Raw genomic sequence first — 14,920 nt, forward strand, 5'->3', positions numbered from 1 at the left:
GTTGGTCACCCAGTACCCGAAAAGTCCGCTGTTAAATTGCCGCTCTGCCCGAGGCATGTTTTTGTGTCCTTTGGCAAGACATTTCACCCACATTTCCTCCAATGTCCCTCCTACTGGTGTATGACTGGGTGTGAATGTTTGGTGTTCGGAGGTGCACACTGGCAGTCACACTCAGTATGTAGTTTGCCACCATCAGAGTGAGAATATGTGAATACATGAAAAATAGTATCCACCGTGAAGCGTCTGAGTGTCCAAAACAGAGTCTACTAGGGCCGCTCACTTAATCAAATATTAATCCTGATTACGATTTTGGCTTCAGACGATCTCAAAATTCATATAATCAAGGAAACATTTTTATTTGGAGTTTCTGTTCTAAGACATGCAACTCAACCGCTGTGCCCCAGGCGCCCCCCCCCCGCGTATGTGGAGAGTTCAGCTTGAGGCCATATTTAACAGGCAGTATTCTACCTGAACGCGTTCAATGAACTAGAGTTCATGAACTCGTTCATTTTTTAGATGAACGTGAACTGAACGTAGCGCATTTTTGCTCCGTGAACGCGCTCATTTTGGGGCCAACGAATGATTTTGAATGGCAGTTGACTTTCGTTCAAGGATGCCCCTGGTTTTTAACCTTTCTCTTCTTAGACTTCATAATAGAACTAAACACAATGTAAACAAGAAAGGATTTGGTAACCTCGGCCACCAACAGTCGCACGGCGTGTGCCTTATCAAAATGCGACGAAAGCACGACGACAGATGCCCCATTCGATGAAAGCACGTCATGCGACGAGCATTCGCACTCGCTTTTCCTTGTCAGACGGCAATGATAAGATCTCATCCTGTGAGAGCATTCATGAATTTTTAGGAGAAGGTTTAGTGCTCCCAATGGCTTTGAACCACAATTTACTCCTAATGAAATTGTTTCTCTTGTTTTAGTAATTTATTGGGGCTTTGCACCTTTACCTTTGTAATTTTATGTCCCAAATTTTTCCGTCTAGCCCAAACCAAACCCATGACCCCAATGAGTACATAGAAAATGACTGAATTAAATAAACCTAACGTATAATTTTTGGAATGTGGGAGGAAGTCTGATTATGCAGAAAAACCCCACTCATTGAATGAATTTGTCGATGATATAAGCTTGTCAAATCTGCCTATCCATGCTACATTTTCATTGGTTTGATGGGATACTGGCGCTACTGAGCTTCATTGTGAGAGATTGGGGAATTTTGAGAATGGGATAATTTGAAGAATGCAAAAAAACAACAAACATGTTTCGGTGTAACCTCCTTGTTGGAGGACAGTTTTCAGCTCTTATGTTGTCCAAGTTGTTCTATCACAAGCTTCAGAAATGAAATTCATTGGTCAGATATTCTACGTCATCTTGGAAGTATTTTTTTACCTACACATTTGAACTCATTTGCTGACTTGTTGGATTTCTCAGAATTCCTGGGAAATGTAGGGTTTCACTGTACCCGAAATGTAAGTAAAATAGATGAGAAGAATGTTAAGGTGTAAAAGTAAAAAAAGGAAGACATAGCAGCCCTTTATTACCTCCGAGAAGACACTGAACATCATTGCAGTCAGATGTCAGAGTGTGGGAGGATTCGTATGGAGATTTTTATTTTAAATCTCACACGTCTTTTCACATTCCAAGCATCAGGAATACCGAAGGAAAACACAAAATCTTGCTGCAATTCATATGCTGATGCGGCATATGGAGGAGGACGAGGGGAATATTATGGGTTTCGATGTCAGATATTGTGGGGAAGTTATGGCACAGTACAACAATAAAATGCCATCGAATGTGGCTAGATGTGTTGTTTGCAAAGCGGGCCTGCAATCAGTTATAGTGAAATACATTTTGCCCAGAATGCACTTGAGTCAGCACTTGAGTGTGGCTACTTCAATATCGGAGGGAAAACATGTCAATATGAAGTAAAACTGCATCCATGAAGAACTCTTTGTCACTTCCATTAAGATACCGACAGTGATGTTGCATGTGCTTGCCTTTCCCGGTGTGAGCTGTCCAAAATATGACTTCAACTGACAGCCTGAGCTTTTATTGAATGAGGTCTGCTGCACTTATGCAAGAGGGGATCAATAAACAGACTTTATTGTTCCTTCATAACTCTGTGCTGGTTACACTATATTACTTAGTTTGCTGTGCACGTGTTTCCATCTTAAAGGTTCTTCATTGAATCATTTTTACCGCTTTTTTTTCCCCAGTATGAGTATTTAACTTGAGTAGTACTAACCAACACTGATACCAAGTAGCCGATACCACTAATCCCGTTTGATACAAAAAAAATATGATACCTATGGCAGATCATATTAGAGATGGACCTTTATGCATTTCAAAGATAAAAACGCCCTGTTAGCCTTGTAGAAATGTAGTCAATCAATAAACATATTTTGGTAACAGTACACAAACCATGCACTATAAGCATTCATATAAGCAATCGAAACATACATATATGTATGGTTCCAAGCGCTCAACCATTGGAAATTAAGTTAAAAGATAAACACACATTTAATAAAAACACCCTAATAATGCATTTTAAGCACAACTATGAATTGCATGTTACCTGGCATATGAGAGGATTGACGTGGAAAAATATTACGTTCAATGTATGTACCTGCAAATTAAATGTTTAAATTTAGCTGGGTTTTTTTCACCATGTTACTGAGTAATACTAATGTTTTAAATTCACATTTTACTCTGCAAGTTTTGGCACAGCATAAATACATTAATAACTACAAATGTAAATCATCAAATTTCAGATGCTGTGCATGTTTGTTGTTATTGACAAGAGAATTTGTAGATGAATTAAATTGTTTGCCTGACTAAGAGCCAATCCCAATCCCAAAGGTGCGTCTGTTCAGTTCTCACTCAAAGACTGTCGATTTGAGAATGTACTGTTGTCTACTAAATGTGTGCTCTGCCACTGCTATTGACTGGGGACCAGTCCAGCATTTGTCTCCTTTGGCACACGAGGTTAATGTGAAGAAAAAAAGGCACTGAACATCCTTTTGGCTATTGTTCCTTGTTAGAATTATGCAGGGTCTGCCAATTAACCCATTTGCGTTGGTGGCCCTGTTATTATAACAGTACTGGCCCCATATATATATATTTTTAAATATAGTTCAAGTGATTATTTATTTACCAGCTTTATACTGTACCTTTGTACTTATGGCTGATTTCAAAGAATGAATCAAAGATTCTATTTGCAGTGTACTGACATTCCAACCATCCACAAGCACAATGTAATTTTTTTTTTACTTAGCAGCAGTCCCCAAACAATGCTATAGACATCGCAACGGCATTGAAACAATTTCAAAATACCACTCACCACTTCAATGCGAACGGTCGTATGCCGTATTCCGAGTGAAGTGTTTACGAAGGTAATCACGCAGCTCCGTATAGTGTCTGGGTGTTGTGCGTTTCAAGCATGACTGAAAAATAATGTCTTGCTTTTTGACTAAAACTCAAACTTCCCCTGACTATCCTAGCTTCATAATTACAATTCTTCAGTAGCTATTCTTTTCAGATGAAAAGAAACAACACCTTTTAGAAATACTGTAATGTCAAATTCAACACATGGTTACTCTCTTCAATACATTTTGCTATTCTCACCTCCACTGTGAAAAACAATATATCCTTAAATGAGCTTAGACATGTTTTATTAAATGGGGATTTTGTGTTGTTCTCCACTCGGTATTGAAACGCTTGAGGTAAATGTCTTGCTGTCCGTCTTTGCTCGATACAGTGTTTTTTTTTTTTTCTTCTCAACTTTGTTTTGATCTCCACTTATAGCTCAGTTCGCAGTAATTTTACACTTTGAACCATGTGGGAGCCCACAAGGTCAATCTTTAGCATCCTACGAGTCGGCCATTTGCGCAGTGTCCATCCGCCGAGCAGCTTTTCACTTCACGAAATGCGCCGCACATTCAGAACCTTAACACAGCTGAAAGATTGGGGTTAGCCACAAGGCCATGTGACACATCACTGTGCCGAGGTCAAAGCCATCAAATGGTTACAAACGCCCTGGAAGGCAAGGCGGGCCATTTCCTGACACTTTGGGGCTTGTGGGTTCCTGAGATAACATTATAAAGATGCAGCGACGGGGGATCGTGCTGTCGTCAGGCAACAGCGGTGCAGCATCCTCGTGGTCTCAAACCGTCAAGACGACACTCGGGTTATTTAAAGGAGGATGATTAATGCGTTGAGAAATGGCAAACACCTGCCCCAGCCACACACCTTCCCCACTGTGTGTGTGTGTGTGTGTGTGTGTGTGTGTGTGTGTGTGTGTGTGTGTGTGTGTGTGTGTGTGTGTGTGTGTGTGTGTGTGTGTGTGTGTGTGTGTGTGGTATGTGCACGAGCACACAAAATATGTTCATTTAAATCTTTTCACACTTTTGTGCACACCTCCTGTTCCTGATCGCACGCGTGTGCGAATGTGTGCTTGCACGTATGGACAAAGCGCTGACTGAGCCGGTGTGCTGGCAATTAGAAAAACCACCAGTGGCAAGGTGCACATTAATCATGTTCCGCAGCTGAAAGAGAGAAATGGGGCGGAGATGGGGAGAAGTGAAGGGGAGGGAAGAAGAATAATGAGAGAGCATGTCTGAGGAACTCAGCTGTTCTGTTGCTCTGTTTGGGCTGACAGAAAATTGGGAGGCATTCATGAATACGCCCGGTCATTACAATAGAACCGAACCGCTTGGGCATAGTCGATCTGCTTGCACTACAGAATGTGCTGAAATGTTCATTGTTTCATTGAAGTGCTTTTTTTTTCGTTATGTTATTTAAAGTTTGCTTCTAGCACAACAAAGCCATGTCATGGATGGGGCATGTTTTGTGTCACCTACCGCAACTGAAAAAATTGTAATCTGGAGGTGGCTGCCACTTTGCATTTTAGACCATTTTCACTTCACAAAAGCAGATTAGTGAGGTCATAGATGGGGGATGAGAGCCCGGCACACAATCTCTATTCTCATTCACATCAGTGATGTTTGATGAGGGTCTTAAAATGTTCGACTTGAAACTCGCCCTGTGAAAGTTTCCCATTTGGGACCAAATCCATGCATTCATCATTTGTTGAATTGTTTCAGATAATGCCGGTCAAAAGGCCAGGTGTCCCCTTTTTAATATCTACATAGCGTACATATTTGTAATTCCAAATGTTTAAGTAAAACAGCAGAATTTCAGCTTCTTAACAAGCTTTCTGTTTTGTTTTGTTTCACAGATGTATGATTGCTGATGAGGTAAGCACCCTCAAACCTGGCTAAGGAAATCAATTTTTCCGACCTTCCAGATTAATTTGTCATTTTAGTGCTGCATTGCTACTTGCCTAATCATTTTTGACAGACGACTCATTCTTAGACCTTATTACACTTGGGCCTCATATCAGCTCAGCCGTCATGTCCAATTTGCCGAATTGCTGGTGCACAGTTGACTTGTTTTTCCTCCCCTTTCACCGGGTGCTGATTTGACTGGCCCAGATGGGTCTTGGCAAAACGGTGCAGGCCATTGCAGTGGCATACGCTTTCAGGGAGGAGTGGCCCCTCCTTGTGGTGGTGCCCTCATCCCTCAAGTACCCATGGATTGAGGAGCTGGAGCGCTGGATCCCCGAGCTGCAGCCTGGTGACATCAACCTGGTGGAGAACAAGAGCGACACCATGTAGGTCATCGTAAGAAAAGAAAAAAAATAGCAAGTGGCTTATAGTTGAAATCGCTGTGTAATTTCGGGCCATCTGGTAGCATCGGGCAAAGCCATAAACCGATCAATGAAAATACTGTGGCGCATTGTGAGGTGCACAAAGGATGTAATTGACATAATGTAAATAATATTCTATTATCTGTCTTTGAATTTGACAAGTTAATGACTTAACTGGCAGGAATGGAGCGATACACAGTTCTGTACTGTGTTTAGTGTAACAAAGCGTGAAATTATTCTGAACCGCTTTAATTTAGCATATAAAGTAAATTATCACTCAAATATGTTTCTTCTCGAAAACCCAATGTTCCCGAGTAGCCAAGCCAAAGCAGAATAAAATGTTTTAGTCAGATAAAAATTGAAAATATTTGTTAAGGTTCTTAGCACTAGTGTTTCCTTTTGTCTTGATCACCATTGAGATGCATTTCTTACAGCACTTACAGCATTCCTTACAGCACTGTTTAATTTGAGTCAACTTCAATTATATAGAAATTTACAGATATTATTCAAAATTGCCTTTGTTTGGCCTTACAGCTGACAAAGACTATCGGTAAAAATCCAGCAATGAGTTCAGGAGGTTTTGCATCAAAGAACAGGGATAAAACCTTTTTTTCGGATGTACTTTAAATGGAAGAAGTTCATAGAGTTGTACTCTCTGGCCAAACTGAGCAATCGGACAAGAGTCTTTGTGATCAAGGTGACCAAAAATTTGATTATATCTTTAGCTGAGCTCTATGAATGCAGTTTTGAAAGAAAGGTGAAACATCCAGAAGCCAAAGTGCTGTGAAGGTGATGAATGTCCAGCTTTCCCCAACATACTAATGGCTTTTGGAATTGTGGTCAAGAGCCACAAGACCCCCCCAAAAAAAAAAAAAAAACTAGTGTAGGTGTTTAGGGTTCATATCTCTCGCAAAAAGCTCTTTTCTGATTGCTCACACTGCTCACTGTAGGAAGAGGTCATCACAAACTTCCTTCCGCCAGAAAGACCCTTCAGCTATGAAACCATTAACTGTAGCTGAATGTTTTTCTAGCCTTGCAGTTCCGTTGACCTTATGGCTTGTTTATGCCGTGATATGCTTTTTCACTTGTAGGCAGTGGACAGGTGTTCACCTTTTTAGGTGTTTGCCCCTTAGTGTTGTCTTTTTTTGTTTTGAGGGGTGGAAATCTAGGAGACACTTTTGACAGTTTTTTTTTTTTTTTTTTTTTTTTTTTGCTTATTCTCATTAAAAATTAATTTCATAAGCCAAAATGTGTATTTACCTGGCCTACATGATCCTCATCAAGTCCACACTAGCTTAAAAGTTCTGATGACATACCTCAAGCACACAAACGCTTACGCTGGGTAAATGTTTGTTGACTTTTCTTCTTTTGTTTTTCTATTAAAACATGTCAGTCAAGCATAGGCATTGCCTACATCATACTTATTTTTCCGTGTCCTTGCAGGGGGATTAACAACAGTAAGGTGACCGTGTTGGGCTACGGTCTCCTCACTACAGATGCTCGCTCTCTGATGGAGGCGTTAACCAGACGGGGCTTCTCAGTGGTTGTGGTGGATGAATCACACTACCTCAAATCCAGGAATGCCGCTCGAACCAAGCTTCTGGTGCCTCTCATTCAGAGCGCTAAGCGAGCCATCCTCCTTACTGGGACACCTGCGCTGGGCCGCCCGGAAGAGGTGATGCAGATAGTTTGTAATTGATATTTAATGATGTCCACTGAGGCCCATTTTGGTAAAATTCTACAAACAACTTTGTTGTCTTTATAGAGATGAATTTGCAAAGTTTCCCGTGCAAACCTCCTTGTTATGATGAAGGTAACGCCAACAGATTAGGATGTTGGACATTCAGATTTTAGCAGGCCACAAAATAAATTCTACTGTTGCCCTCTGGAACTTGCCCAAGTGCCCCAAAATACCAATTAATTCATTCCAGCATCTTGTATCCTGGATGATCTTGTATATTCCAATAACCTTTGTAACAAAAACATCATTTGCAAAGCTCAATATAGAGAGATGAATGCAGTGCAATAAATGAGACAAGTAATAACAAAGCACACAGGGACAGAAACTATTGAATTTAGAGGCAATAAGAAGGGCTCTTCACAGGGCAATGTTTGCTGAGCCACACAGTCATAGTCCTTTTTCATAATGATTTATGATATTTTTATGTGTGATATTGAGATGCAAGCCTAGATTCGATGGCGTCAGTTTCCAAATTTTTCCAGTAAGTCTCATTATGGCTCTCATTTGCAAAGAACTAGTCAGCTCATTGTAGGCTAATCATGACACACTTTTCCATCTCTTTTGGCTTTTACACATTTGCATGGTTTCAATTGTCATTTGAATAATTTTTTTCACTTTTCAATGTAATTCAACCTGGCCATTACATTTATAAGCATTTTTCTAAATGAAGACTTTCTTGTTAATGTTTGTTTAGAAATTACCATTAGCAGAGAAAATTTTCCAAATGAGAACAAGTTGATTTCAAAATTATTCATCTTCTGAAATGCTTTCTTTCTGAATAATCTTTATTTGTTTTCTGCAAGTGATCTGAAAAACTGTGAGCAAATTAAATGAAAAAAGCAGAAGCAGCAATTGTCGTCCTCATTAGATCAGAGATGAAGCTGTCATTGAGCGCTCTCACTTTTGACTGCTGTGGTGAGGTTAGATTTAAGATAAGACTCTCTTCTCCCCCCCCCCCCCTCTCTCTCTCTCTCTCTCTCTCTCTCTCTCTCTCTCTCTCTCTCTCTCTCTCTCTCTCTCTCTCTCTCTCTCTCTCTCTCTCTCTCTCTCTCTCTCTCTCTCTCTCTCTCTCTCTCTCTCTCTCTCTCTCTCTCTCTCTCTCTCTCTCTCTCTCTCTCTCTCTCTCCTGCTGCTGCTGCTAGAATCTGAAACCGCATATAACATTTTATCATCCGTAGTATAAATCTGATAAGCTCGGTCCCTTTCCTCTCTGCCAGTCTTCATTGCGCTCCCATCATTACTCATTGTGGCTGACATGAGGTTAGTGCACAGCTCAGAGCATGCTGCACCGTTTGTGATTCCATTCCATTCCACCCACCTATTATATCAACAGTGTGAAGAAGGATTGGGAGGTGGAGGGATGTCTGTAAAGCCTATGATGAACAAGTGCTGAATTCTGAATAGAGCTCTCACAGTGCTGCTGATTACCTACCATTAGCTCAGATGCAAATACAAAAAAAGATGACGTGTGTGTGTGTGTGTGTGTGTGTGTGTGTGTGTGTGTGTGTGTGTGTGTGTGTGTGTGTGTGTGTGTGTGTGTGTGTGTGTGTGTGTGTATTCACATACTTAAGTATTCATCTTCAACCTAATATCCACGAGTGGTGGGAATTTATTTTAAATCATCTTAAAATATTTGAGTCAACAATATTCAATCAGAAATATTTCATTTTGATCACGAGATTACATATGTAAGAATTTTTATCCATTATTTCAAATTGCTTCTCCTTATTTGAGTCACACAGCTCTAAAATGTTTGACTGTTTGTCGCCTGGAGTGTAGAAATGGAGTGCGATTGAATGCTTACTTTTTCACGTTACCTTTTTCAGTAATGAATCCAAATAAAGTCCAACTCCAAAATAAAATGCATTCACTCCATTACTAAAAAAATAAATAAATAAAAATGCACGCATTAATAAATATTATTGATGACGCAGTGCTGAATGTGCCACATTGCGACTGATTGAACATTATGTCACGGCATCAAGCTGTCAGCAGATTTGCAAATTGTTGATGTTTGTTTCTTGTGTGTGTTTTACAGCTTTTCATGCAAATTGATGCACTTTACCCCAAAATGTTTGGAACCTGGAGTGATTACACCAAGAAATACTGCAATGCCCATTATAGGTGAGAGTGAGTAAGACACAAAATAACATTAAAAACATTTACGGTGGAGCCCTGCATAGTCGCTTTTTGGCACCCCCTGATACACATATTCTCAAGGTTTTTCTTTTTTCCCCAATATTGTTCAAATTTTGTTTTTTCAATATTGTTCAAATTATTGTCCAATATAGGGATATCAATATTATTGTTATAAATTGGGTATTTCTATGTTTTATTATTTTTATTATCTAATGAACAAATTGAATGTTTTTTCATGTGGCAAAATAGGCAAGCTTACTGGATTCTTAGCTAATTGATTGTAATTACCCGAAATAATGTTCAACTCGTGGATGGCGATGCCAAGTTTACGTCTGACTCAAATTCAGATGAAAGGTTATAATTCCATAACAAACTTCTAGCATGTCTTTGCGACATGTATATTGCATGGGGCAAGATATGATATATAATAATTGATGATTGATAATTATCAATAAAAAAAGCAATAATTGATCAATTTAAAATACCTTTTCAATTATATTTTGGGGAGTTTTGTTTTGTTTATTGGGGAGGTGGAGCCAACCCTAACCCTACTTGCAAGCCCTGACCTCAACCCCATCCAAAACATTTGGAATGAACTACAATGTCAATTATTACTTTTGTGTTCATTTATAAATTTCCCACGCCCTCAGCAGAGAGCAAAATACCCTGCTCGATTTTCCTCCACGGGGCCTCATTAAACAACTTCATTTTAATTATTGCTATTATTTTTTTGGCCCATCTGTGTTTACATACATCAGCTCTAGCACACACTCAAACTATTACAGATTTTATTGATTGTTTTGACGCAGCCATCAATGCAAAATCGACATTTTCAAAACAGCTAATGCAGTGGGCTAAACACAATCCACAGTGGTTAAAATGACACATTTTGTTTGCAAATGGCTCTCTGTACCTGTGCCAAAACATTTCAAATATGGAACAAAAGTAAATTTTGCCGTCAAACAACTCAACTTCGACACCAGTGTATGACCACCTATGACTCGATGTCGCTTACATGCCAGTGCTGTTTGTAGTCAAATTTGCCCAAATTCATCAGATATGCTTTGATGCAAATTTTTTTCATTACATTCTTTTTTTCCAGACTGTGGCTGACAAATAAAGTATTCACACAGCAAATACATGGACATAAAAATCAAATCCATTTACTAAATTAGGAAAATAAAAACAGTAAAGGACAAAAATCTATAGTAGGCCTATACTATAAGAGGTAGCCGCAAGTGATACTCGTCTGTTTTTTCTTCTGAGTCCTTCCAGCTATGCCTCCACCTCGCACGCAAACGCCTCTTTCTCTGACCTCTTCTACCTCTTACTCTCACTCTACCTCTCATCTGCTCATCTGCCTTAGACCTCCTCCATCCATGCGCGCAAAGAACAACACAGGTCTGAAGACTGATTGCAAATTGAAAAATTTTGTGAAGTGTCCGACAGGTGCTTTTAGTGATTACATACCGATCAGGGAGTTTTTAAGAGCTCATATTCATAAAGTGAAGAGGAATGAAATAACTACTTCGCAGCATGTATTCCTTCATACTGATAAAATAATGTAAAACTGCCAATAAAGTTTTTAAAAAAATAATGATAAATCAAATGTTTTCCCTTTCCTCAGCAATATCAAGTCCGAAAACACTCAAGAGTAAAGCTGCAGATTTTGGCACCCCATTGTTCATTTTGTCCAGCCAACATGGATGGCAGATAACCAGCCTTTGTCTACAAGGCCACTTTTATTCGAAAACCCCATTTGGCCAATGAGTTGTGAAAGTTTGCCATGGCCTCGAGACAAATTTCTTTGCTGCTCTGCAAATTGCCCTGACGCAAAAATGCGGATCCCCAACTGTGTGAGTCGAGCTTTTTTCGCTGTTCACAATGCAAGAGTGTTCCAGTGCCAGGCAGCTCCCAGGTGGGAATTTTTAAAAGTGTTTAACTACTCCTCGAGGGCACTTCTGTAAATAAGTATATTTAAGGAAGTTTGCTTCAGCTTGTAATGGGGTTTTAACTCTTAATTCCTCTCCTGCAGGTTCTTTGGAACCCGCAGGCAATGGGATTGTAGAGGGGCATCCAACCTAGAGGAGCTGCACCAGCGGCTGAGCCAGATCATGATCCGTCGCCTTAAAGCTGAGGTGCTTAGTCAGCTTCCCCCTAAAATCCGCCAGCGCATCCCGTTCGACCTTCCGAAAGAGGCTGCAAAGGTAAATTTACATTCGATATTCTAGCGTTGCTTTGCCTCAAGGGTTGTTCATCTGTGCATTTTTTCAGATGTCCAGCACCCTCCACTAATATTTCAATATTAGGGATTAAGAATAGTTTGTAAGAATCACAGTTATACTAAAATGAAATGACATTCCATTGTGTGTGTGTTTTGATTTTTCAATGTTTATGGATTTTAAAAATCCACAATGCAAATATTACCAGATCTTTTTTTTTTTTTTTCAAATAATCGAAGGTCTGGTCAATTGTCAACAGGTTAGCACGTCCGCCTCATAGTTCAGAGATTACCGGTTTGATTCTGGCATCAGTCTTTCTGTGGGGAATTTTCATGTTCTCCTTTGTGTCCTTTGTGATGATAGTTTTTTTACACCTCTGCTGAAGTAATTGGTACTAGAAATTGTGTTCACTCTGACACCGTAGTCTGCTTGCTTCAAAATGCACACACTTTTACCTTACTTTGTTGCATTCTATTCATTCTTCACTAGATGGCAGTGAAAAGTCAAACATTTCTACACTGTCCCTTTAAATGTGTTTGATGGGGTTGAAGTCAGGGTTCTTAATTATATTCTAAGATGACAAAAGATTTTCATTATGAACTAAGGAATAAATCCCTGCCTGAATATAATGAAATAATTTGAGCCGTATCAATTTAATTTTTTTTTAATTGTAGACCAGAGATCGACTTCCTGCTGGAGGTAACCAGCGCCAGCGTATTTTATTTTTTCACATTAGCAGCTGCAGGAGTTTACAGAGACACCAAATGAGTGCTTTCGGTGCTAATTATGCCCTCAACCCCATTTCTTGGAGTGACACAACAATAAGCAAGACCCCCATGAAAGTGACTACGCTGCAATTTTATCCCTGAATCTCCCTGAATGCTTTATTTTGCAGCTAAATGCTTCTCCATAGAGGTGCCAATTAGATACAGACTGAACCGTTGGAAAACCTATTGTGTTTTGTAGCTTTCCTTGAGCAGCTCCCTTATCTAAAGTTGGCTGATGCAGATAATTTGTCTCAGGTGGATGCAGTGGCTGCACCCCCCCCCCCCTTTAGTTATTAGATGAATCTCAGAGTGTTTTTCAATACTTAAATGATTATGGAGCATCTTGCAGCTAATGATGGGAAAGGGGGACATACTGTGTGCATAATAAGCCCAGCATAATAAAAAAAAAAAGAAGAAATATCCACCCACCAGCCCCAAAACCCCTTAAAATGTGTACTCCAGGACCACTCACTAGCTAGGCCCTGGCCCTTCTATCTCATTTTACTCCCTAATGATGGCTTTTATCTTCCACTGCCAGACACATTTTATGCCCCGCCTGCCCTTTACATTTTTAGTCCTGCCCTTTTTGTCTGTGGTGGTCAAGTGACTATCATCATGGGCGTAGTGTTTAGCCACTCATTTTTTTTTTCAACAGCAGATTGTTAAGCTTGAATGTAGGTAGCATTCATAATTAGACTCAAAACTCATTTCCAGTCTGTCAAACCCTTGTTTATGCAGGTGCTGTTGAGTGGAACATCTGAGCAACAAAACATAAATGGAAAAGAGCTTTGTTCTCCTGCAACATGATCTCATTTATTCATTCAGACGTCCTTGACTTTGACGAAATTCTACTGAAATGCTAATCTTTTCGCTAAATGGAAACGCTTTCATGTTCCAAACCAAAACTTGTTTATTATCTTGAACGCAAAGTGGCACCAATGAAACTCTCACAGAATGTGCACATTAATAAGTTTCTAGTGCGTTTACCCCCCCCCCATTTCTTCTTCCCCCTCGAGGAGCTCGCCATATGGTTCTGATGCGACTCTATAGGACGGCATTCAAAGTTTTGCATGATCTTTGTGATTCAAGCCAGACTTGCTAACAAAAGCCCCAGCATACACCACGCTGCATAGAAATGTAATCAAATTGCAGTGATTCACTACAGCATGCACATTTTTTGTCAGGCTTTTACATCATGTGGCGCATTATAACCCAAAATAGTGTAACAATGTAGGACACCCTGCTGTTAAGCAAGCACGTATTGCCCTGTTTTTTATGATAAACAGAGCCTGTTTATGAATAGCAGGTCACATATGCTGCTGGCAGCAGCTCCCACTGCAACACTCTTCACGCTTGCTTTAAATACTCCTCGCCAATCACCTTGAGAGCACACGAGGCATCTTTGATTTATTGTAGCGGCCTGGCTGCTTCTCCATCTTCGACCCCGGCTTGTCACAAGGCGGCTATAATTGGGAGATGCTCCTGACCCACCTAACACAGCAGCCCAGTCGGAGGGGGGTGGCATCCTTGGGAATTCTCTCCCTCTTTTCCCCCCTCCGTTTTTCTCTTGCCTTCCAGGAAAACTAGGACATCCAGCAGCACCATTAATTGTTTTGCCCTTTATCTCGCCAAAAGTGTTGAGATAGAAAGAGAAAGATGTTGAAGAACTCGCCCTCTCCTTGCTTTGCAGGAGGCCACAGCCAGCTTTGCAGAGTGGGAGAGATTGATGAAGGGATGTGGGTCAGAGGTTGTCACCACCAGCAACTCCTTCACTGAGGTCATGAGCCTGATCACGCAGATGTACAAGCAAACAGCAATTGCCAAGGTAACGGGGGACCAGGTTTTTTTTTTTTATGCCTATGAACTCGACTCTTTTTTTCCCCTTCAACCTTTTGTTTCTCTGTTTTTCATATACTGTATTGTATTTGCAATCAAATCAGGCTCAACTGTAGAAAAATATAACTTGTGGCTTCAAATGCAGGAACATGCTGTGAAAATTGCCCCATCCCATCATTACTGCCACCAAACCAACACTTTTTGAAGTAGATCAAGCCAAATGTGCCTTCTAACATTGTTAACCTGTACGACACATCTGAAAGCCAAGAATTTGCAAAGAATAGCACTTTAAACGAGTGGAATAATATCGTCTTAAAGAAAAAGGGGTGACTTGATGTTCTGTCTCGGTAAGATCTCATGGCAGAGCATTGCCATGGAAACAGAACTTAATGATTGCGAGTGAAAAGCACTTAGACAAAGCCAGGGATCTAACTATAGTATTATTTAGTCACATCCAACCTGGCATGATTACACCCTGCACCAACACCATTACAC

The 14,920-nt window shown here is 40.2% G+C and overlaps 1 protein-coding gene across 9 annotated transcripts in view; it reads left to right on the top strand.

Moving 5' to 3' along the window:
* zranb3 (zinc finger, RAN-binding domain containing 3) overlaps positions 1-14,920 on the top strand; it is a 57,308-nt gene that overhangs the window by 2,678 nt on the left and 39,710 nt on the right. For all 9 annotated transcript variants that reach the window (XM_085906007.1, XM_085905999.1, XM_085905993.1 and 6 more), the window contains 6 exons: positions 5,250-5,268; positions 5,506-5,684; positions 7,164-7,395; positions 9,500-9,585; positions 11,636-11,807; positions 14,280-14,414. In XM_085906007.1, the coding sequence (XP_085762133.1) occupies positions 5,250-5,268; positions 5,506-5,684; positions 7,164-7,395; positions 9,500-9,585; positions 11,636-11,807; positions 14,280-14,414 (823 nt within the window). The remainder of the gene's footprint in view (positions 1-5,249; positions 5,269-5,505; positions 5,685-7,163; positions 7,396-9,499; positions 9,586-11,635; positions 11,808-14,279; positions 14,415-14,920) is intronic.

Source organism: Syngnathus leptorhynchus, chromosome 1 (assembly GCF_054491065.1).
Source record: "Syngnathus leptorhynchus isolate UIUO chromosome 1, UIUO_Slep, whole genome shotgun sequence".
NCBI lineage: Eukaryota > Metazoa > Chordata > Actinopteri > Syngnathiformes > Syngnathidae > Syngnathus > Syngnathus leptorhynchus.